At 50.7% G+C, this 21,191-nt stretch overlaps 1 protein-coding gene across 11 annotated transcripts in view; it reads left to right on the top strand.

Moving 5' to 3' along the window:
- Positions 1-21,191, top strand: part of LOC133470583 (histone-lysine N-methyltransferase 2C-like) — a 69,434-nt gene that overhangs the window by 41,610 nt on the left and 6,633 nt on the right. For 7 of the 11 annotated variants that reach the window (XM_061759131.1, XM_061759135.1, XM_061759133.1 and 4 more), the window contains 26 exons: positions 26-777; positions 3,768-3,989; positions 4,794-5,113; positions 5,190-5,356; positions 5,444-5,860; positions 6,271-6,653; positions 6,871-6,958; positions 7,038-7,418; positions 7,518-7,632; positions 8,361-8,427; positions 9,177-9,240; positions 9,316-9,548; positions 11,779-12,108; positions 12,560-12,667; positions 12,882-13,751; positions 14,557-14,982; positions 15,967-16,128; positions 17,805-17,922; positions 17,991-18,096; positions 18,171-18,349; positions 18,432-18,544; positions 18,608-18,736; positions 18,832-18,874; positions 18,967-19,085; positions 19,738-19,824; positions 19,900-20,079. In XM_061759131.1, the coding sequence (XP_061615115.1) occupies positions 26-777; positions 3,768-3,989; positions 4,794-5,113; positions 5,190-5,356; positions 5,444-5,860; positions 6,271-6,653; positions 6,871-6,958; positions 7,038-7,418; positions 7,518-7,632; positions 8,361-8,427; positions 9,177-9,240; positions 9,316-9,548; positions 11,779-12,108; positions 12,560-12,667; positions 12,882-13,751; positions 14,557-14,982; positions 15,967-16,128; positions 17,805-17,922; positions 17,991-18,096; positions 18,171-18,349; positions 18,432-18,544; positions 18,608-18,736; positions 18,832-18,874; positions 18,967-19,085; positions 19,738-19,824; positions 19,900-20,079 (6,179 nt within the window). Of the gene's footprint in view, positions 1-25; positions 778-3,767; positions 3,990-4,793; positions 5,114-5,189; positions 5,357-5,443; positions 5,861-6,270; positions 6,654-6,870; positions 6,959-7,037; positions 7,419-7,517; positions 7,633-8,360; positions 8,428-9,176; positions 9,241-9,315; positions 9,549-11,778; positions 12,109-12,559; positions 12,668-12,881; positions 13,752-14,556; positions 14,983-15,966; positions 16,215-17,094; positions 17,587-17,804; positions 17,923-17,990; positions 18,097-18,170; positions 18,350-18,431; positions 18,545-18,607; positions 18,737-18,831; positions 18,875-18,966; positions 19,086-19,737; positions 19,825-19,899; positions 20,080-21,191 lie in introns of those variants that run through there. The other 4 variants (XM_061759132.1, XM_061759139.1, XM_061759136.1 and 1 more) reach the window with 3 other exon arrangements.

Here is a 21,191-nt window from a genome sequence, read left to right as displayed (position 1 = left end):
TCTCTAGTTTTTTCCCCCCATTCAGGCCTGCAGCACAGCAGAGCGGCTATGAAGAGCCCCCCCTCTGGCTCCCAGGTGTACCACAGGTCTCAGGTCCAAGGGGGGGTGTTTAAAGCCCCCATGCCGCCCCAAAACCAGCTGCAACAGGAGTTGTTTGGCACCAGGAGGGACCCGTCCAGACCCGCAGACCTCAGCCTCCCTCAGCCTCAGGATCCCGCCTTTCATTCTGGCCTGGGCTCCCCTCAGCGCAGCCCTTACGCCCCCACACTCGGGACCCCCAGAGTTGACAATAGCCAGCAGATGGCTGAGCCCATCGTCCAGCAGTCCTCTTTGCCTTCCCAGCCCTCACACGATGCCTACACCAACTCTCCAACTTCTGGCCCACACAGTGACAGCTTGTACCTCCCGAACACCAACCCGAGCCTTAGCACGTCGCCCGCGCTCTGCCTCGACCACTTGAAGATGGTGACCGGCCGCCGCCCGTCCCCCTCCCATCCCGCATTGGACCCCTACTCTTCAAACACTGGCGCGCCACGCCCCTCGGTTCCCGAGCGCTTCCCGAGATCGCCGGGTGGCACGCTGACCTCCGACCCCTACGCCAGAGCCCCCGGTACCCCGCGCCCCTCGCCGGACCCTTACGTCCATCAACCCCCCACTCCCCACCCTCAGAAGGCCCCCGAAACTTTTGGCCAGGCCCAAGTGGAGACCTTCGCTCCTCAACTCGGGAGATCTTCTATTGGTCGGGACCTTGGTGGCGGGACGGTGACTCATAAGCAGGTAATGGGAGCCCCAGCTCTTTAGCTCATCTCATCTCATCTCATCTCTTCATCTCATTTTGCTTCATCTCACCTCATTACCTCAAACTCAAAACACCATTTCGGGGGGAAAAAGAAACCCTGAAAATGGACTGCAGATGGAGGGACCCCGCCCAGGCTGCAATTTTCATTATGATGGCAAAATTCTTGACATCTCATCTTTCTTCACCATCTCCTCTCTCTCTCTCCACCTGCCCTCATTTCTTCATCCCACCTCCTCTCTCGTCAGCTCGCCTCGTCTCGCCTCACCTCGTCTCTCTGGGTCTCTCCTCACCTCTCTTCATCTCACCTCGTCTCTCAACTCTCCATCACATCTCTTCACCTCATCTCACTCGCTGTCAACAACAGCCATGTATCGTGTACAACCTTTCGTTTTGATGCCACTTCCGGGTGGAACTGTTGCTAAACAAATTGACCTGACCAAAGCAAAGTGATGAAGAAAATAGGGAAATGGACTTGATGCATGCAACACCCATTTGTGGTACGGTGCCGTGCTAACTTCCGGTCGCCGGTCGAATGCAGAGTGACAATGTGGGAAGCATGTTGCAAATCAAAACCGCGTGTGTGATGGCACTATTTATATCCAGTCCCCTCCAAAAGTATTGGAACTCCGAGGTCAAGTCCTTTTGTTTTTGTTGTATACTGAAGACATTTGGGTTTCAGATCAAAAGATGAATAGGAGACAAATGTTTAGAATTCCAGCTTTTGTTTCATGGTATTGTTAAAACAACTTCGGACAGAGCACCTTTTGTTTGAAGCCACCCATTTTTATTTCAAAGTATTGGAACATGTGACTGATGGGTGTTTTTAGTTGCCTTTTAGATTGATCGCTTAAACATTAGATAGTGCTTATTTTTGGCTTTGGGTGTCACCTGTGAATACTGCATTTGCTGTGAAGCAAACATGAAGACCAGAGAGCTGTCTATGGGAGAAAAGCAAACTATTTGGAAGCAGAGAGAACAGGGAAAATGGATCAGCGCTATTGCACAAACATTGTGCATAGCCAATACAACAATTTGGAATCTCCTGAAAAAGAAAAACTACCGGTGTACTGAGCAGCAGACATCGAACAGGTTGGCCAAGGGTGTGGACAGCAGTTGATGACAGAAACATCGTGAGAGCTGTGAAGACACGCTCAAAGACAACAGTCGGTGACCTCGCTGCCAACCTCCACATGGCATGGGTGATGCTATCGCAATCCACTGTTCGAAGAAGACTTCGAGAGAAGAAATATACAGGCCATACCACAAGATGCAAACCATTCATTAGCAAAAACAATCGGAAGGCCAGATTGGATTTTGGAAAGAAGTACAGAGATGAGCCACAAAGGTTTTGGAACAAAGTTTTATCAACTGATGAGACCAAGATGAACCTCTACCAAAGTGATCGAAAGGCCAAAGTATGGCGAAAGAAAGGATCTTCTTAATGTTTTGGATCACAAGATGATCTGTGAAGCATGTTGGAGGTAATGTCATGGCTTGGGCTTGCATGGCTGCTTCTGGAACGGGCTCACAAGTCTTTGATGATTGAACTCAAGAATGAATTCTGAAGTTTACAAAACCATTTTGTCTGGCAATTTACAGAAAATGCATCCAAACTAAATCAAGAGAAGCTTCATCATGCAACAGGACAATGACCCAAAACGCACTGCCAACACAACAAAGGACTTTATCAGGGGGAAAAAGTGGAGGGTCTTAGACTGGCCAAGTCAATCACCAGACTTTAACCCAATAGAGCATGCATTTGACCTCCTGAAGAGGAGACTTAAGGGAGAAACCCACAGAAACAAACAAGAACTGAAAGAGGCTGAGGTAAAGGCCTGGCATTTCAAATGAAGAATGCAACAGTTGGGTCACAGGCTTAATGCAGTTTTTGGAAGTAAGGGTTAGGCCACCAAATATTCAATGTTATTCTCTCTTAAGTATTTTTCCACCAGATGGGATCCTAGTAGCATGTCATTTATGGACACGGCTAACGCCGTGCATATGGTCCCTTGGCTTTCAAGATGATTTTAGCCTTCTCTCTCTCTCTGTCATCGGGGTTCAATCCCCGCGGGGCCCCGCCTGTGTGGAGCTTGCATGTTCTCCGGACACTCCGGTTTCCTCCCACATCCCAAAAACATGCATGCTGGGTTAATTGAAGACTCTCAATTGCCCGTGGGTGTGAATATGAGTGCGGATGGTTGTTTGTTTGTTTGTATGTGCCCTGCGATTGGCTGGCGACCGGTTCAGGGTGTCCACCGCCTCCTGCCCGACGATAGCTGGGATAGGCTCCGGCGCTCCCACGACCCTTGTGAGGATAATGGATGGATGGATGCTTGAAAGGTCGACTGAATGGCAATTATATTAGACATTACAACAAGTAAACCCAACATTTACAAATAGATGTGATGGAAATTCAGACATGATTAAAATGGTCATTGAGAGATTGGCTAATGAATCAAATGTTCTGTTGCTCATTAATTGACTTTTCTGTTGCTCGGGTGAATGGCACAGACATTTTCTTTTGACGCTGAAATGGATACAGTGGCATGTGGCGCTGACGTGAGCTAGCAGGCTTGCTATGATTTTTTTGTTTTGTTTTTGCGTGAATGACTCAAAAGATGTTTTCTACATACTGTACATGTGCGGAATGCTTTCCATAAACCTGAAGGTTTGTTTGTCCCATGACTATTACACTTCCTGGCATTCTTGTGAGCCTCTCTGTACAGCTATTTACAATATCAGCTCCATTTACCCTCCTCACCACGTTCTGCTGGATTCATTTATTATTTTTTTTTATGATTTCAAAAAAAAAAGGGAACCTTCCTGGTATAAGCGGTGGCACAACCCCAAACACCAGTTTTTGTCATGTTTTTCACTCAATCACTATGTGCCACCCGGAAGCACCCTAGCACCTATTGTCTACAAACGCTGATGTGTGGTCTCTTCTCCTTCCCTTTGTTCTTGTCAGTCGCCACAGCAGGACTCCTTTCCCAGGACCCCTGCGAGTAGCCAGACCCCAAAGCACCTTGGGGCATCTGACGACAGATTCTCATCAGGTCATGTCACCTGCGGACCCTCCCAGATGGACAAGATGGCAGCAAATGACATGGTGGCAGTAGGTGTGACTTCTTTAGAAGGACCACTGTGCCTGCTTCCACAGCTTGGTGACTCAGAGGAGAAACTGAAACAGGTAGGACTGCAGTTATGGAAAAGTTTTTGTTTTTCTTCAGCCTTCATGTCAAGCTTAAAGTCCCTGTACTAGTATGCTCTTTGTCCTCACTAGTAAGTCGGGTTGGGCATCGTTTGAATTTGAGCGATTCTGGTTCCTTATTTTGGGGGCTGGGTCAAAAAAGTTTGCATGGTTTAAATAAAGGGTGTCCAAATTATGAACATCCATTTTCTTTGTAACCATTATCAATATCAAACCTATGAACTAAAAGGCAATGTGTGGTGAACTAAAAGTGAAATATAGCATTGTTCAAATTGTTGTTTGGGACTGTTTTATCACATCAGAGGGTTGATGTTTTAAGCTGTTTTAAGCTTGTCGCCTTTTATTTTGACGGGTACGTACCAGAGCTCAGGATTCTGGCACAAAAAGTAACTGATTTGATTTGATTGGATTCCTTTGCTTACCCGCTGCTGAGGCACAATGGTGGTGTTTGTGAATTTTGTCCCAATTCATTGTGATATCAAGTTGTCCTAATCACGAGGACAAAGCGTGTCCTAGTACATGGACCTTAAGCTGTGTTTTCTAAATGTACAAACCCCGATTCCAATGAACTGTGACAGAATACAAGAAGTTGCAAATCTTTTTGCAACTTCTTGTATTCTATTCATTTGAATACATTACAAAGACAATATATTTCATGTTCAAACTGGTGTATGTTATTGCCTTTACGCAAATATTCTCATTTTGAATGGCGGTTGCCGGCAGATATTGCTCCGCGGGCTCAGGAACAAGTCGACCGCTTAACGTATTGTTGGTGTGCCGCAGCGTCAGAGGCTGCGCCAGCTCATCCTTAGGCAGCAGCAGCAGAAGAGCGCACTGCGGCAGGACAAAGGCCTTCAGGAGGCCGGACCCTCGGTAGTCACACCCGGTCCGGCCGCCGGCGCAGCGACACCCCATCGCTGGCTCCAGGACGCCACCGCCACCTCTCCGACGGACGTGTTTGGACGTCCCCCGCCGCCTTACCCTGGCACGCTGCGTCTTCCCAGGCCAGCTGGAGTTTATCCTGGAGCTTTTCCAGGGGAACAGCCGAGAGGGTTGACCCCCAGTGCGTCTGGTTTTCCCGTGCAGAGCGCAACGCCGTTGAGGTGAGCCGGGCAGCAGAGATAACATTTGCCAAATGGCTCGTGCGTGTGTCACCATTTTGAGCGCTCTCCCGTTCAGGTTTGGGTTGCAGGACTCCTTCCCGCGCCCCCCCCTGGCGTTGGTGCCCGGCGCTGGGCTCGCAGGCCCCAGGGTAGCCCCGGTCCCGATGAGGAAGCCGGTGCAGGGTGAGTTGATCGCCATCCGTCACCTGACTGCCACCAGCCCGCACCCTCACATCGTGTCAGGTGAGACGAGCGCAAGTAACTTGACCTGTTGTTCTTCACTGCATTTGCTCCACTAATGGAAGACTCAACTCTTTTGCGTGTGAGCAGTCGCCCCCCAGGCTTTTCCCGTCCCCCCCGCGCTCTCTGTGCAGCAGCACAGCATCATGGGTCAACCCTACATTGAGCTTCGCCACCGCGCTGCGGAGAACCGCTTGAGACTGCCCTTCTCCCTCACGGTCGGCCCAGTCTCCGAGACCCCCCCGCCAGCTGCCAAGCCCAGTCTGGGAGCCCGGACGGGGGAGACTGCGACGGGCCGGCCCATGCTCCTGATGCTGCCGTTGAACCAGCAGAATCAGCAAAACCTGGTCCAAGCCCCGGCGTTGGGTCCGGGCAACGACGCGGCACTCCAAGGAGCCGAGGGCATGGACGAGCACCTTGAAGGGGTGGACTCTGCGGTCAAAGATCTGGAAGATGTGGAGGTGAAAGATCTAGTTGACCTCAATCTCAACCTGGATCCGGAAGATGGTAAGAGTCAACGTAAGACACCGGTCCCAAGCTCATTTTTGTCTCGGGACACGTCATAGTTGTGCTTTCCCTCAGAGGACCGTTTTGACCGTGAAAGCATATCAACACAACAAACTGATGCATGACTACTTTTGAAATTAGATCATGAAAAAGGCCTATTCAAATAGTCTTCGATGTATTTTAAATGCTTGCGATATCTCAACCCTTATTAGAAGTGGAGATGGTCTGCAGTGTTGGTACAGATTTTAGTAAGAAACGGGAAGTCGGTCGGTGCACACGATTGCCTTGAGCGGGCCACATGAAACCATGTGGGGGCCCAGTCTGGCCCCAGGCCGCGAGGTCGACACCCGCGGCGCAAGATGTCAAATGAAGCGCACCGATAACCAGAACTTTCACCTGTCCCACTTCAGGCAAAGAAGACTTGGACCTGGGTGCTAACGACCTCCACCTCGATGACTTCCTGCTGTCGGGGAAGTTTGACCTGATCGCTTACGCTGACCCCGAGCTCAACCTAGACGACAAGAAGGACATGTTCAATGAAGAACTTGACCTGGGAGAGTCCACGGGGGACAAGAAGGACGGACCCAGAAAGACGGATAACGTGCTGGGTCAGGTGAAAAAAGGAGGTGACGAGAGCGTCAAGGCAGATCCTCAAGACCAGTCTGCTCCCCTTCATCTCCCTCCACAACCGAGAAAGCTCCCTGGACCAGATGGAGTTTTTGGACTACCTGTAGCTTCTGGGGCTGAGGCAGCTGGAGCCTCTCAGCCCGGCTCCTCTTTGCACCTCGCTAAGGTAGACTTTCAGCCATTAACATTCCTCTCAACTCAAATCTTGTAAGCAGTCGTGAGATCGCCTCCAGGGCTCTTGTGGTCTTGGTCTGCTCACAACTTTTAAAAAAAAAATTAAAGAATCTGTGAATAGGTGAATACACAAGTAGAGAAACGCGAATATGCGGGGGAAGACTGTACTACATATTAATAACCTGGACGTAACAATTCTGTCCGATCAGGGGGAGTTGGGAGTGTCTGGGATTTTGCCAGAACTTCATGCCCAGGGAAAAGTTCTGTCTTCTGCCGCGACTCCCACGCCGGCTCCAGGTGAACCTCCTGATCAGGATGTGAGTTTTACCAGCTCGGAGGTGGGACGGAGCGTTGACCCGGGGCTTTGTGTCTTCAGGTCCGCAGTCTGACTTTCAGCGGAGAGCACCCGGACCCTCGTCGGCTTACCTTGATCCACCACCTCAGACTCATCCGCTGCCATTTCAGCGCACGTCGGCTCATCAGGGTCTTCCGTCTGGTTCCGGCCCTCACTCGGTGTCACTCCGATTGCCCCAGCCTTGCCTCCTCCTCAACACTCAGGCCCAGCCTCCTCAGCGGGACGTGCCGACTCAGACCCAGGACCAGGACCAGAACAAAGGCAAACCTTTGCTTCTGGAGGAGCAGCCTCTCTTGCTGCAGGATCTCCTGGACCAGGAGCGCCAGGAGCAGCAGCAGCAGAAACAGATGCAGGCCCTGATCAGACAGAAGTCCACCTCGGAGCCCGGAATCCCCGATTTGGGTAAGATGACGACCGTCCCGTCCCGTGATCGGCCCCTTTGATATATTGGGTTGTTGTGAACCTGTGTGTGTGTGTGTGTGTGTGTGGGCGGGCGTGCAGCAGACTTTGACTCCATCTCGGACCCCATCATGAAGGCCAAGATGGTGGCTCTGAAGGGCATCAACAAGGTCATGAGCCAAGGCAACCTGGGCCTCAACAACATGGTCGTTAACAGGTAGGACCACTTGTCACATGGCTCTGTAACATGACTTGGTCCAGTGGCGGGCCGTGCCTTTGTTACCTCGGCCTTCAGTGGGGAATTAATCCACCGCTTACCATTTGGCACTTATAGAACCCATCAAAACTGTGCCGTGTACATCATTCGCATCAATATTGAGCTAGTAACATAGCAAAGACAATGAAAAACATTTTTAAAAAATGGAGCAATACATCCTATTCGGCAGAGATGCTGATTATAAAATGTAGTCATTTGTGCAGATCGCTACAGATGTTTTGCTAGTAGAAGTTGGCGGCAGTCATTTTTGCTCAGACCAACCAATCGGCGGATAGAAAAATGCCGATGTCATTGGCGGTGAGCTCATTAGCCTCGTCAGTACAAATTTGAAATGCGATTGGTTCAAGAAATAGTCCCTTTGCCTGGAAAGTTAGAAAAGGTACATTGGTTGTGAAGGCAGATTAGATGGACATGGCAACAAAGACGCTGAAATCTGATTGGACAAAAAAAATCCCTGGAGGCAGTGCAGCCAAGAGCAACAAATAGACTTTTGGGAACAAGTTAATACAATTTGATGGAATAAATATTAGAATTGAGTACATGTAGGTCAGTCCTTGTGACAGTGTTTAGGCCAGCGGAGAAGACCTTCTGGCGCCGGCTCACCACTGACTCGGTCACATGACTGTGTGATTTGGCGGGTTCCACTTCCTGTGTTGTATACATGTTAGGTTTCATCAGGCTCCTGGCGCCGCCACTCCCGAGGCCACAACGCAGCCTCCTCTTTCAGTGGGACAGGTGGGTACTCTTTCCCCCCCACCTCACGCACACACACACACACACACCATCAACCACCTTGAAGGTCTTCAGACATGCAGGACGGGACCTATTATTCATCTCCATGACACATCAGCTCAGTACAGAACCCGGGTGACGACATGAGCGTATTTTAGTTTTTAATCTTATAACACGCGTCAGACACTTGAGGAATGGGTACCATTTAGTGAACCACACCCCCTCCTCCTTTGCACTCCTCGTTAGGGTCACGCTGGCGCTCCAGAACAGGTAAGATCGATTCGTAGCTTAGCTGTCCGCGTGCTCTGACCCAGAACGGATGAGGATTGGCGGGTTTCAGTAAAGAGCACCCACCCAGTACATATCGCCTTTTTTAAGGAACGTGTGTGACTTGATCAATTGCGCACAAACGACAGGTGCGAATGACTGCAATGCGTGCAATTTCAAAATTGATCTCATTTTTTTTTCCGTCAGAAGGTCGTTATGAATGAAACCATGTCAACATACGATATCTGAAGTCAAGGACAATACTTTGATGTTCAACTATAGTCTTAAAAAGGGGTTTGGTCCCAACATTATTACAAGTGAAAATAATTAGCAATTTTGATTCATATTTTTGCAAGAAACGGGAAGTAGACTAGACGCATGATTTTGCTTTAGTGGGCCGCAGCATTTGGGGGCGAGGGGGTGGAATTATCATAGAACACATGCGTTTGCGGGCTAAAACCGGAAGTGTCACCTTTCCTCATCAGGACGCCGAGTTGACCCCTCAGCCGGTCCAGCCCAGCCCTCCCAGCTGCGGACCCGGCTTTGTCAGTGAGTTTCACCGGCACAAGTGTCAAGTTGTCGAAATGCCGGTTTGCCCTTTTTTGACACGCAATTGTGCCGCAGACGACTCTCAGAGGCGTCAGTACGAGGAGTGGTTGGGGGAGACGCAGCAACTCTTGCAGATGCAACAGTGCCTCCTGGAGGACCAGATCGCCGTGCACCGCAAGACCAAGAAGGCTCTGTCGGCCAAACAGAGGACGGCCAAGAAAGCGGGCCGTGTGCTGGGCGAGGAGGATGCCGCCCAGCTGCGCTACGTCGTGGACCAGCAGTCCGCCGTCCAGAAGCAGCTGGAGCAGGTGCGTGCCTGCGCGCCGCCGACGAGCTTTCAGATGGCCGGATTGATGAGGATTCTAGACTTGGGGCAGCGTGGCGAATCCACTCGATTTAGCCTCCTCACTCAGAGGTTCCGCTTGGTTTAATTTGGATTGTTTTAAAGGAAACGGAAAAAAAACACGAAACCTTTCAGAATCAGAATCATCTTGATTTGCCAAGTATGTCCAAAAAACACACAAGGAATTTGTCTCCGGTCGTTGGAGCCGCTCGAGTACGACAGCAGACGGTCAATTGACAGGGAACACTTTTGAGACAGAAAGACACTGAGAACAACAGTCACTGAGCAATAAAGGGTTGCTAGTTATCTGGTAATGCCAGTACAAATGATTTGTATTTTTTTTATTTTTTTTTGGGACAATTGTGCAAAAAGATGCAGTCTTCTTGCACTTAGAGCAGTTTGAATGACTAATATAACAATAGTCCGGTGCAATGAGCATGAGACTTCAAGGAGTGTATGCAGTTAGCGCGATAATCTGGGACAATGTCGATTGTGCAAATGTTGCAGAGACTCCTCGGTCAGTGTGCAAGTGGGCCAGATGCTACTCTGGCATGAGTGGCCAGTGTTGGTCAACAACAGATATGCAGATGGTGCAGCGTGGCGAGACGACTACAGTGAGTGCATGAGTCATGTGTAATTGGCCCGACAGAAATGTGACAACGAACTCAAGTCAAAAAAAAAAAAATGGCCAGCATGTTGCAAGTGAATTGTAGGTTAGCTGTTTAAGAAGTTGATGGCAAGAGGGAAGAAGCTGTTGGAATGTCTGCTAGTTCTAGTTTGCATTGATCGCTAGCGCCTACCTGAGGGAAGGAGCCGGACGAGCCGGTGACCGGGATGCGGCGGGTCCGAGAGGATTTTGCACGTTCTTGTCTTAGTTCTGGCAGCGTGCAAGTCCTCAAGGGTGGGTAGGGGGGTACCGACAATCCTTTCAGCAGTTTTGATTGTCCGTCGCAGTCGGAGTTTTTTTGTAGCAGCGCCAAACCGGACCGTGATGGAAGAACACAGGTCCGATTCGATGACCGCTGCGTAGAACCGCCTCAACAGCTCCCGCGGCAGGCCGTGCTTCCTCAGAAGCCGCAGGAAGTACATCCTCCGCTGGGCCTTTTTGAGGACGGAGTTGATGTTGATCGCCCGCTTCAGGTCCTGAGAGACCGTAATTCCCAGGAACTCGAAGGTCTCGACGGTTGACACGAGGCAGCTGGGCAGCGGTGGCGAAGGACGCCTCCTGAAGTCCACGATCATCTCTACAGTCTGGAGCGTGTTCGGCTCCAGGTTATGTCGGCCGCACCGCAGCTCCGGCCGCTCCGCTTCCTGTCGATACGCAGACTCGTCGCCGTCTTTGATGAGGCCGATGACAGCGGTGTTTGACCGCCGGGTGTGTTGAGGTGCAGTCGTTCGTGTAGAGAGAAGAGCACGGAGAGAGGACACGACCTTGGCGCCCCAGTGCGGATGCTACGTGTGGATGAGGTGGTCTCTCCCGGCCTCACCTGCTGTGTCCTGCCCGTCAGAAAGCTGTAAATCCACTGGCAGATGGCAGGCGTTGAGTTGAGTTGAGTTGAAGAAGCTTGGAGGGAAGGGGTTCAGGGAGGATGGTGTTGAACGCTGAGCTGAAGTCCGCGAACGGGATCCTCGCGCAGGTCCCCGCACTGTCGAGGTGTTCTAGAATGAAGTGTGAAAGTGTCCTTTTCAAATCTGCGGTCGAAGGTGTTCAAGTCGCTGGCTAGTGTGCTATTGTTCTCAGCTTGGCGGGATCGTCAGCGATTGGAACGCATGCCAGACTGATTTCGAGTCGTTAGCGCTCAACTGTTTTTCTAACTTCGCTGCATAGTTCCTCATTGCAACGTTAACTTCTTTCGTCAGCTGGTTTCTAGCGCGATTGTACACGGCCCTGTCCCCGCTCTGATAGGCGTCCTTCTTGGCTTGGCGAAGCTGCTCAGGTTTGGCAGTGAACCACGGCTTGTTGTTGCTGAACGTGCGAAAGGACTTTGTTGGTACACACACACACGTCTTCACAGACAGAGCGGATTTGCCCAAGTTGGCGAAAGAAACTCCGGAGAAATTCTCCCCTTGTGTAAGTGAGTCGTGTAATGTCGCCAAAGACGAACAAAAAACACACAAACCGGGAGTATGTTTGGGGACTATCTGGCTCGCCGATTGTTTACAAACATTCTGAAACGGTCTACGTTGTGCTTCAGATCCGGAAGCAGCAGAAAGATCATACGGTGCTGATTGAGGACTACAAGACCAAACAGCGGCAGCAGAGAGCCCCCACGAACGTGCCTGCTGCAGTGCTCCCCCAAAATGTGCTTCCTTTGCAGAAGAACGCCCAGAGCGTCCCTCACGGTTGGTCGCCAGCGGGCTCGGCATCTCGCCCACCGCCTCAGATGTCGCCCGCCCGCTCGACGACCCCTCAGGTTTCAGCCGTAGTGCCCGGACTTCCGACTCCAACGGCGGGCTTTGCCCCCAGCCTCAGGGGACCCGCCGGTGGCACCTCGGCGGGTGACTCATCGACCCCCTCGCCACAGGTAACACACTGGGAATCAAACTACAGTGAACCCCCATTTCTCGTGGGCGATATGGGAGAGGTGAAAATCTGCCATATGCAGTAGATAGACCACATCAAAATCCTTCTTTATACTTTGACCCCTCCCACACGTTTTAAACATTTCAACTTAATAAAATACACCTAAACTTATGAAACTTTCTCGCCTGTCTTCATGGTCTGGGTGGCACAGTTCTCCAAATAAGAGCAAAGCAAAGCCAATTTCTCTCTATATATACTTAATTATGTAGCGTGTTGTGGCACAACTCTAATTTGAGACTTGCCTGCGTACTGTAAAAGTCAAAACCCATCAAGACGATCTACAGTAGCGTGGTCACGATTGATGACCCACAATATAGCGGGGGAACCCTGTTTGGCACATTCACGTGAAATATCTTTCGGCAAATGAACGCAAATTCCTTCTCCTCATGCAGGTCAAATTTGACGACAACAACCCGTTCAGTGAAGGTTTCCAGGAGAGGGAGAGGAGGGAAAGGCTGCGAGAGCAGCAAGAGCGACACAGAGTGCAACTCATGCAGGGGGTGAGAGAGACGCACGCACGCACGCACGCACGTGTTGGGAATCATTTCCTCATTCCCTGCTCCCTCAGGTGGACTTTTTAGGGAAGTATCTACGTCCGCTCCATACAAATCGCTATGGAGTGCACCCACCCGTATTCCCGGTTATACATTTGCCCAGTCACCCATTGCTGATTTTTCGGGCGAACCTACAGTTAGTTACGTTTGTCTCTCTCAGGTGGAGCGCCATCGAGTATTGCACCAGCAGAGGCTGGATCTGGATCAGCAAGGCCTCGGGTCCCGGTCGGGTGCCGCCGGGCCGGCAGTAGGCGAGACTCCCGGCTCCACCCCCTGCGGGGAAGGGCTCTCCCAGATGCCCTTCTTCAGTTCTGAGCTTCCCCAGGACTTTCTCCAGTCTCCCCCGGGCCCCGGACCACCCACGCTGGGGGGGCAGGCGGGGGGGCTTTTTCCTCAGACTCAGCAGGGCTTCACGGTGGGGCCGCTCCCGCACGGGGTGGGCCCCGCCTCGGAGTTCATTCCAGGGGCTTCCCCGGAGCGGGGTAGGGTCTTGCCCGTGGAGGCGGCGTCTCCAAACCTGCAGACTAAACCGAGAGCTGCCGGGAGTCTGGGTCAGGTCCACGCGCCGGGCGCCCTTCAAATGCCCTCCAAACAAGGCGGTCAAGGTCTTCCGTTCAGCCCCGACTCAGCCTCCTCCTCGCCGTCCGCCGTCCTCCACGCGTCATTCTCCTCGTCGCCCCTTCCTCAGCTCTACGCCGACATCCTGCCCGATGACGGCCCGAAGAGGAGGAGGAGCGTCAACCGGGACAGAGACAACGCCGCCGCCGGAGGAGGAGCCCGAACGCCGCTGTCGACTCACTCCGATGACATCACGGCCCCGCCGACTCCGGCGTTTTCCGACACTTCCTGTTCTACCCCCACACGGAGCGGCGCGGAGCTGGCCGACTTGAACTTGCCCCTCTCGGCTCTGGCCCCGTCCTCTGAGCTGGAGAGGCAACTGTCGGTAGTTTGTGCGGCCCAGGAAAGAAGCTCTCTTCTGGGCACGGACGCTCAAAGCGACGACCTGTGTGGAAGCCGAACTGCAGTCAAGGTACGTCACGTCGCGTGCCGCCATCACGGACGGACCACGTCATTTTAGCATTCATTGAATCTCGGTTTTATTGTGGGGACCCCCCAAAATAGGTTCAAATCTGTGATAGTTTTTTTTTTTTTTAAATATATATTTTTTCAATCGTTTTACTCCTCCAACACGCTTTAAACGCATTCAAAAGCATGTTTTAAGCGTTCCTTAGCACCCGTTCTCACTGTCAGAAGACGATCACGCAGTTCTCCAAATAAGAGACGACGCGTGCTTGCTTCACACTCCTTATTTGTCACTCCCACTTGAGGTTTATTGCCAATTAAACATTGTATATTTAAAGTCCAAAATGTTCAACCAAAGCGTATCTGAAAGGTCCGCTAGCTTAATGCCCACGTATACAGTGAAACGCTATAACTAGCTTCATGTAAATTAGCATAGATGTTAAGCTCATTTGAAACCTTCAAACAACTGCTACTTTAAAACACATGCAGCTGCAACACAAAACAAAAGCAAATGAAACATAGTATGTTTTAAAGGAGTTCTAGTCTCTGTGGGAAGGGCGACTTAGTGCAGTTTAGTAGGGGGACCTTCTTCTTGCGTCACATTACGCTGCATCTCTTATGTTGAGCTCAGTGCTACCCTCCTTGTTGTGGCACAACGTGGTACTACACTGAAGGCGCGCAACTCTAAATTGGTAAAAAGATGGACCGCACTGTAAGCTGTCGCCTGCTGTAAAACGGCTGGCGGGCCACAAAAAGTCCACGGACTGGAGTTCGGACATCCCCGCCTCAGCGCTTCATTTGTTTTCGTGCAGGAGGAGCGCGAGGAGCGAGGAGCCTGCGGAGGAAATCCCGTAAAGCTGGAATGCGCCTCCCCTCTTTACGGCGGCCGGGGGGGTGACCTCGGGAAGGAGCTCCTCCGGCACCTGCTGAAGGAAAAAAACTCTCCCGCAAAGACACCGTCGCCGAGCCGCCAGCTGTCAGGTGAAAGCGCGCGTTCTAAGGATGAGGATGGCGCCGGTTTCCATGGCAATATGACAGCAGACGGTCCCGATGTCCTGGACTTGTTGGGTAAGAGGAAGCCCCAGCGCTGTAAGAGAGCCGCACGGCCCGACAAAGACAAAACTCTCTGCAAATACAAGAGGAGACGACGAGAGGACGACGACGACGACGACGACCACCACCGCGCCCTCGACTGCTCCTCTTCCCCGTCAGAGCAGATCATGACGCACCTCACGCAGGTCGACTGACACCACACAACTTGCAAATATTTGCCAGTTCGCCGATGACGCAACTACACGATAGAGAGAAAAATCCCGTCCTAGTGGTTAGCGAGTAGGAAATGATGAAAGGATCCCAACGAAGTCGCTGCCGATGGAATCATTCACTCATCTCCAACTCTCATCATTACGAAGGGATTTTTAGTGGACATTTTAGTCAGTCAAATATGGGTCATTTTCACATCATTTGATCAATAACAATGAAGACATTTAAAAAAAAAAAAAAATATGGCCCATTGAAAAACACATTTTGCATAACGGTAAAGACCTAAAATTGGTGAGGCTTGTACAATTTCCATGCGTTGCCCTTCAAACTCTGCGGACACAAGTGCAGAAATGAGCCAAACTACTCAGTAAAGCAATTCCACTCTTGTCTTTGTACAATCGTAATAACAGTAAAGACATGGAATAGTTCTGAAACTTTCACAAATTCATACATATTCCTATATCAACTATAACTATTTATTTTGCTGTCTGCAAAATGGCTGTCTCATCCTGGCACTTCAGCTCACAGATCCCTCCGGTGTATTGCAACATCATGAAGCGCTCTCCTGTGGCATTAACGGTAAAAAGACGGCTTGAGTGACATTTGTAAAAGAAGCAACAACAACAACAACAACAAAAAAGGAGCTCTTAAGACACGGAGGCAAATTCAACAGTAGGAGGCAAAACAACCAATAGATCCAAAAATGTCATGAACTTGGGACACCTAACGATGGACATGTTGGGATTAAAAGTGTGAAGCTTTTTTTTTCTGAAAAACAATTGAAGTGACCGGTTGATGGATAGCAGCTGCCAATCATTCAAATACTCATATCAGTAAAATGGAAAATCAGTGGGATATGTCTTTACAGTTATTGATGAACTTAAATGAAAATGACCCCACATAGTCCACGAGATAACAATCGCTATTGCAGTGGCTAATAGTGTTTCTGGGCCCCTCAGCTGTCGGCGCTGCCCCTCATGGAGCCCGTCCTGGGTCTGGACCTGAGCCCGTTCCCCCCGTACGGCGGCTCGTCTCTGGGCCGAGACTCCAGGCTGAGCGGCTCCTTCGGCAGCGCCTGCCTGGATGGAGTCGCCGACTACTACACGCAACTCACGTGCAAAGTAGGAGGAAATTGTCACACGACATTTTCATTTCGGGTCGGCCGGAGGAGTTCCACACTGTATGTGACAGTATGGTGGCTTTTCAGGTTGGGAGTCTTTTGATTCAAAGTTAGTCCAAAACACCTGTATATTTGCATTCCATCTAATGGCTAACAGGTTAGCAACAACGGATAGCTAATGACTTCCTGCTTCCGTACCTGAAGGATCATGGGAAAGGCGCATTAAAAAAAAAAAAAAAACATTTGTCCGCAATCTACCATCGCTAACATCTGTCTAGAAATGACTACACACTCGCAAAAAATGAATATTAACGGTGCCGAATTAATCAAATAAACGGCTGTTAACAGACAACAGAAGTTACAATAATGGGGGATTCAAATGTATTTGTAGTTCAAAATTAATAGTAAGTACTTCCCAGTAAGAAATGCAACGGAATGCAGCCCTATGGGGGCACAAGCCAGTGCAAACTGGAGGCCGGTCCCAAGCCCGGAAAAATGCGGAGGGTTGCGTCAGGAAGGGCATCCGGCTTCAGACTTTGCCAAACAAATAGGAGCCTTCATCCGGGTTAACGACGTCCGCCACCGGCTTCGTCAACCTGCAGGGCGCCGGTGGAAAGCGGGTTCTTCGGCAGAAAGAGAAGAGGAAAGCACAGAGCCTAGAACTGAATGTTGGGACTATGACGGGAAAATCTCGGGAGTTGGTTGACATGATGATTAGGAGAAAGGTTGATATATTGTGTGTGCAGGAGACCGGGTGCTAAAGGCAGTAAGGCGAGACGTTTAGGGGCAGGGTTTCAAATGATTTGACCATGGTGGAGATGGGAAGGGAAATGGAGTCTGGGTTATTTTAAAAGAAGAGTTGGCTAAGAATGTCTTGGAGGTGAAAAGAGTTTCAGATCGAGTGATGAGGCTGAAACTTGAAATTGAGGGTGTTATGTATAATGTGATGAGTGGCTATGCCCCACAGGTGGGATGTGACCTCGAGGGGAAAGAGAAATTCTGGAAGCAGCTAGACGAAGTAGTTCCGAGCATCCCGGACACAGAGAGAGTCGTGATTGGTGCAGATTGTAATGGACATGTTGATCAGAATCAGAATCAGAATCATGTCCAAAACACACACAAGGAATTTGTCTCCGGTAGTCGGAGCCGCTCGTGTACGACAACAGACGGTCAAGTGACCGAGAACACTTTGGAGACGTAAAGACATTGACATCAAAAGATGAAGAATTCCTAGTAAGAAACGGGAAAAGTGGAGACCTTTGACCTGGGGTATGTGTTTCCAAGCAGCAGATATTTTGCTTAAGGTCATCTTAATTCGCTTGTATGAGAGAAGAGAGAGCTGTTAGTCTTGCCAAGCGATGCAGTTTCAATTCAAAATATTTGAATGATCATGTTTAAATACACATTTTTCCAAGAGGAAGCACTTACTCTCACATTATCTGGAAAAATAATAAGTCTATATTGCTCTTCTTGATGCAAGTTAATGGTTGAAAAAAAAAAAAAAAGCTTGTTTGGTACCAGGAAAAAATAGAGCTAATCGCAGAAGGGAAATCACGAAAGCAAGTCATGTTATTGTCGTTTGGAAACAATTTTTTGGGGCAAAATAAATCTGAGATTTGCTTTTTTGGCCTCATCTTGCAGCCCACTTATATTGTTATTTAACATGGCCCCTTGCAGAACCTCCTCGGCAACCCCCCCACCCCTCCGGCCTCGCTGCCGCCCACCCCCCCTCCGGTGGCCAAGCAGAAGCTCGTCAACGGCTTTGCCACGGCGGAGGAAGTGAGCAGGAAGGACGGTGAGTGCGGCGTCGCCTTTAGCGCAAGGTGACCTTCGGGCCCGAGCTCACTGTGTCCCGTCCGCCAGTCCGAGGGGTGACATCCAAGGGCGAAGATCTTCATCAGACCGCCAAGACCGTGGACGTGCCCGCCTCCCTGCCCACGCCACCGCACAACAACCAGGAAGAACTCCGGTGACGTCTCCCGCCGCCGTCCGAGCCAAGTCAAGGAATCGCTCGCCGCTCACGTTACGCCTTTTCCACTTCAGCGTCCAGGACTCGTCGTCCCCGTGCGACAGTCCGGACGGCTTTGTGCCGTCCTCGTCCCCCGAGAGCGTGGCCGACACGGAGGTCAGCAGATATCCCGACCTGTCCTTCGTCAAGACCGAGGCGCCGTCCCCCTGCCCGTCACCGCCCATTCCCATCGTGCCCTGCTCCTGGGGCAAAGGTCGGTCCCGTGGAGCGTCGGCGGCGTCTTGCTGTCGTTAGCCGTCTGCGCCTGACGTCTTTCTCTCATTGGCGGTCTTCAGGCACTGCGCTGAAGCGGGAAGTCAAGATGGAGCCGAACCATCAGGCTCCTCCCTCCTGCTCCAAAGCAGATCTGGTTACCATAGCGATCACCTTGAACCCGACGGCCTCTCAGGTAAACAACCCACCGATTCGTCCTCGCCGTCTTACTCTGACGACGTCGCCGCCGTCCTTCCAGAATGTTCCTGGCGTCGTGGCGGCAGTGGCCAAGCTGCTGCGGGTGCCCGCCTCCGTCGACTACCGGCTGAGCCATGCCCAGTGTGCCCCGCTCGGCCTGATGGCTGGAGTCTCTGTGCCGCTACCTCAGGTCCTTTTTTATTCAGCTTCATGCACGTAAATGCACTCATCGGCTGCTGTTGTGTGGAAAGAAAAATACAAATATGAATATGTGTGTGTGTGTAGACTTCAGCAAGCAGCAGGCAGCCGAGAACAGCGCCACCAGCTGGTCTGTAAACATACTTTTGCACCTGTTGAATGTAGCATGTCGTGTGTGTGTGTCCGTGCGTGATTTGACCCATCAAGTGGTCTTTGGTCCAGGTGTGAGGATGGACCCCATCCAACGCAGCGGCGGTCCCGCCGTCTCCAGGCCGCCGTCGTGCAGCTTCTGCAAAGTGCTCCTGGGAAACGGAGTTCGCCAAATCAAAGAGGCCAAACAGGTGGGACGCCGGGGGAAAGTTGCAACGCGAGGGTGGCCAAATGTTGCCCACTAAGGGCCACGAGAAACAAAGAGGGGGGGGGCCGCCTCGTCTTCATCAAACATGCTCAAAACTGTTTACTAAGTAGCACCTTAACGACCAATATTAAAATACAATAAATGATAAATTCCAACTATACTGCCCTTAAAAGTTCAAAAAATGTCCTGTACTGGATTTAAAAACAGCCCCTAATTTTCTGCAGTTTGAACATTGAATTGAGCGATTCTTTCATGCCCACCCGAGGGAGCGGTTAGGGTTACCACGCTAAACTCCGTTTACAGCAGAACAAAGTCAATCTTGGCTCGGTGTTTTCAGTGACAAAGGAAAGAAGTTATGAGTATTGGTGTGGTATCTTGTATCATTGACAATTTGTTTCATGAAGAATTGTAACACTTAATTAACCATTGAAAAAGGAAAATGTCTTAAAGTATCTCGTAACGTTCAACTTGAGGTACATTTTTAAATCTGCCCAAAATACTGCACAATCTTTCTTTGATTTGACTTTTTGAATACGCGGCCGATGAGAAATGCGCAGCGGGCCGGACTTGGGCCACGCGTGCTCTAAGGGACCACGTGAACACCCGTGTGCGGACGCCGTCTCTGTGTGTTCCAGGAGGGTTCGTCCAGTCTGCTGTTCTGCAGCCCGAACTGCTCTGCTCTCTACTCGTCGGGCCTGAAGAGCAGCACCTCCGCAGACGAGGTGCGATGTGGCATCTGCACGCAGGCCTGTAATTGGGCGATGACTGACGACGTCACGTCTTTGTTGTGCCCTCAGCCTCCGGACGACCCCCCCCCTCCTCTCCCTCAGCACCGCTACACCAACAACATGTCGTCCATCACCGTCCACTCGCTCCCGCCGGCCGCCGTCCGGGCCGCCGGCTCCTCCCCGCCCCTCCACTTCCCCTCCGCATCCGCTGTCACCATGGAGACCAAACCCCGCGTGGACAGCCTCAAGGTGGGTGATGTCCACTGCGCGTTATTAGGATTCCCACGTCGTTTCCAGGCAGGACACGCCCCCCTGCAACTGGATCGGCTCCTGTGCAGTGGGAAGGTGGAACGAGATGACCATCCCAAACATGTCACATTTGTACAAAATAAAAACAAAGAATTTTGAAATGGTTGGGTTTCGGATGGGTCAGCGTTAGTGGGAAGCATTAACGCCGCCACACTTGACGTACGTCTTTTCTGGGGGGGGTCTCCAGGGCTACAACAGCCAATCATAGTGCAAGTCCTGCCCGGAAACTATGTGGGAACCCTAATAACATATCCACTGCAATTGTATCTTATTTCTAGTTAGTTAGTTTTTTTCAAATTCTTCAGTAAGACAACAATATTTGTTCTAAGATACAATGTCTTATTTTAAGAATCGTATCCAGTCAATTCATACTAGTTCCATTGGCAGTTTCAGTCATTTTGTGCTGAAAATAAGCAGGTTTACATCCTTTTTTTGTCATTCTGATTGAAGATCTCTGGTCAGATCGATCGTGATTTATCAAGATGGACGTCAGTCGTCGATTTGGGACAGTAGTTGCGATTGTTTGTGACCCTTCTGAAACCAACAGCTTGATAAAAGTGACAAATACCTAAAAACGAGCTTTTCACCGTGCTTTTACGTCAAGACCGAAAATGCGACTACATTCCAATTGAACTGTATATGTGACTTTGGGTCAGTTTGGCAAATGAAGGTGTTGGTTTGGAGCATTTTTATTCGCTCGTAATCACAATACGAGGCGGCGTGTACGCCAGACTGAAGGCTCGCACGCTCACGCGGGTTATATTTGAGCCGTTTATGCAACGGTAGCGGCATTACCGCTCTGGGGAGAGGAAAGGAATTTCCGGTCCTATTTGTCTCACATAAACGAGCGCTAGATCCCCGGCACGAAGGAAGGAGCTCAAAACAACGGTGATGAGGATGTCCTTCGCGGTCCAGTTTGGCTTTTCAAGATTAGTCGCCAGAGGAGTCTGTGTGGCCTCCCCGACCGACAATGGGAGCCATCTGCGCCACCGCAGTGCTGCTTTAACAACAAATCAGACTGGAGAAAATAGGAACATCAGGTTGGGGCCTCC

Source organism: Phyllopteryx taeniolatus, chromosome 20, assembly GCF_024500385.1.
Source record: "Phyllopteryx taeniolatus isolate TA_2022b chromosome 20, UOR_Ptae_1.2, whole genome shotgun sequence".
Taxonomy (NCBI): domain Eukaryota; kingdom Metazoa; phylum Chordata; class Actinopteri; order Syngnathiformes; family Syngnathidae; genus Phyllopteryx; species Phyllopteryx taeniolatus.
This window is presented reverse-complemented; position numbering and strand designations above follow the sequence as displayed.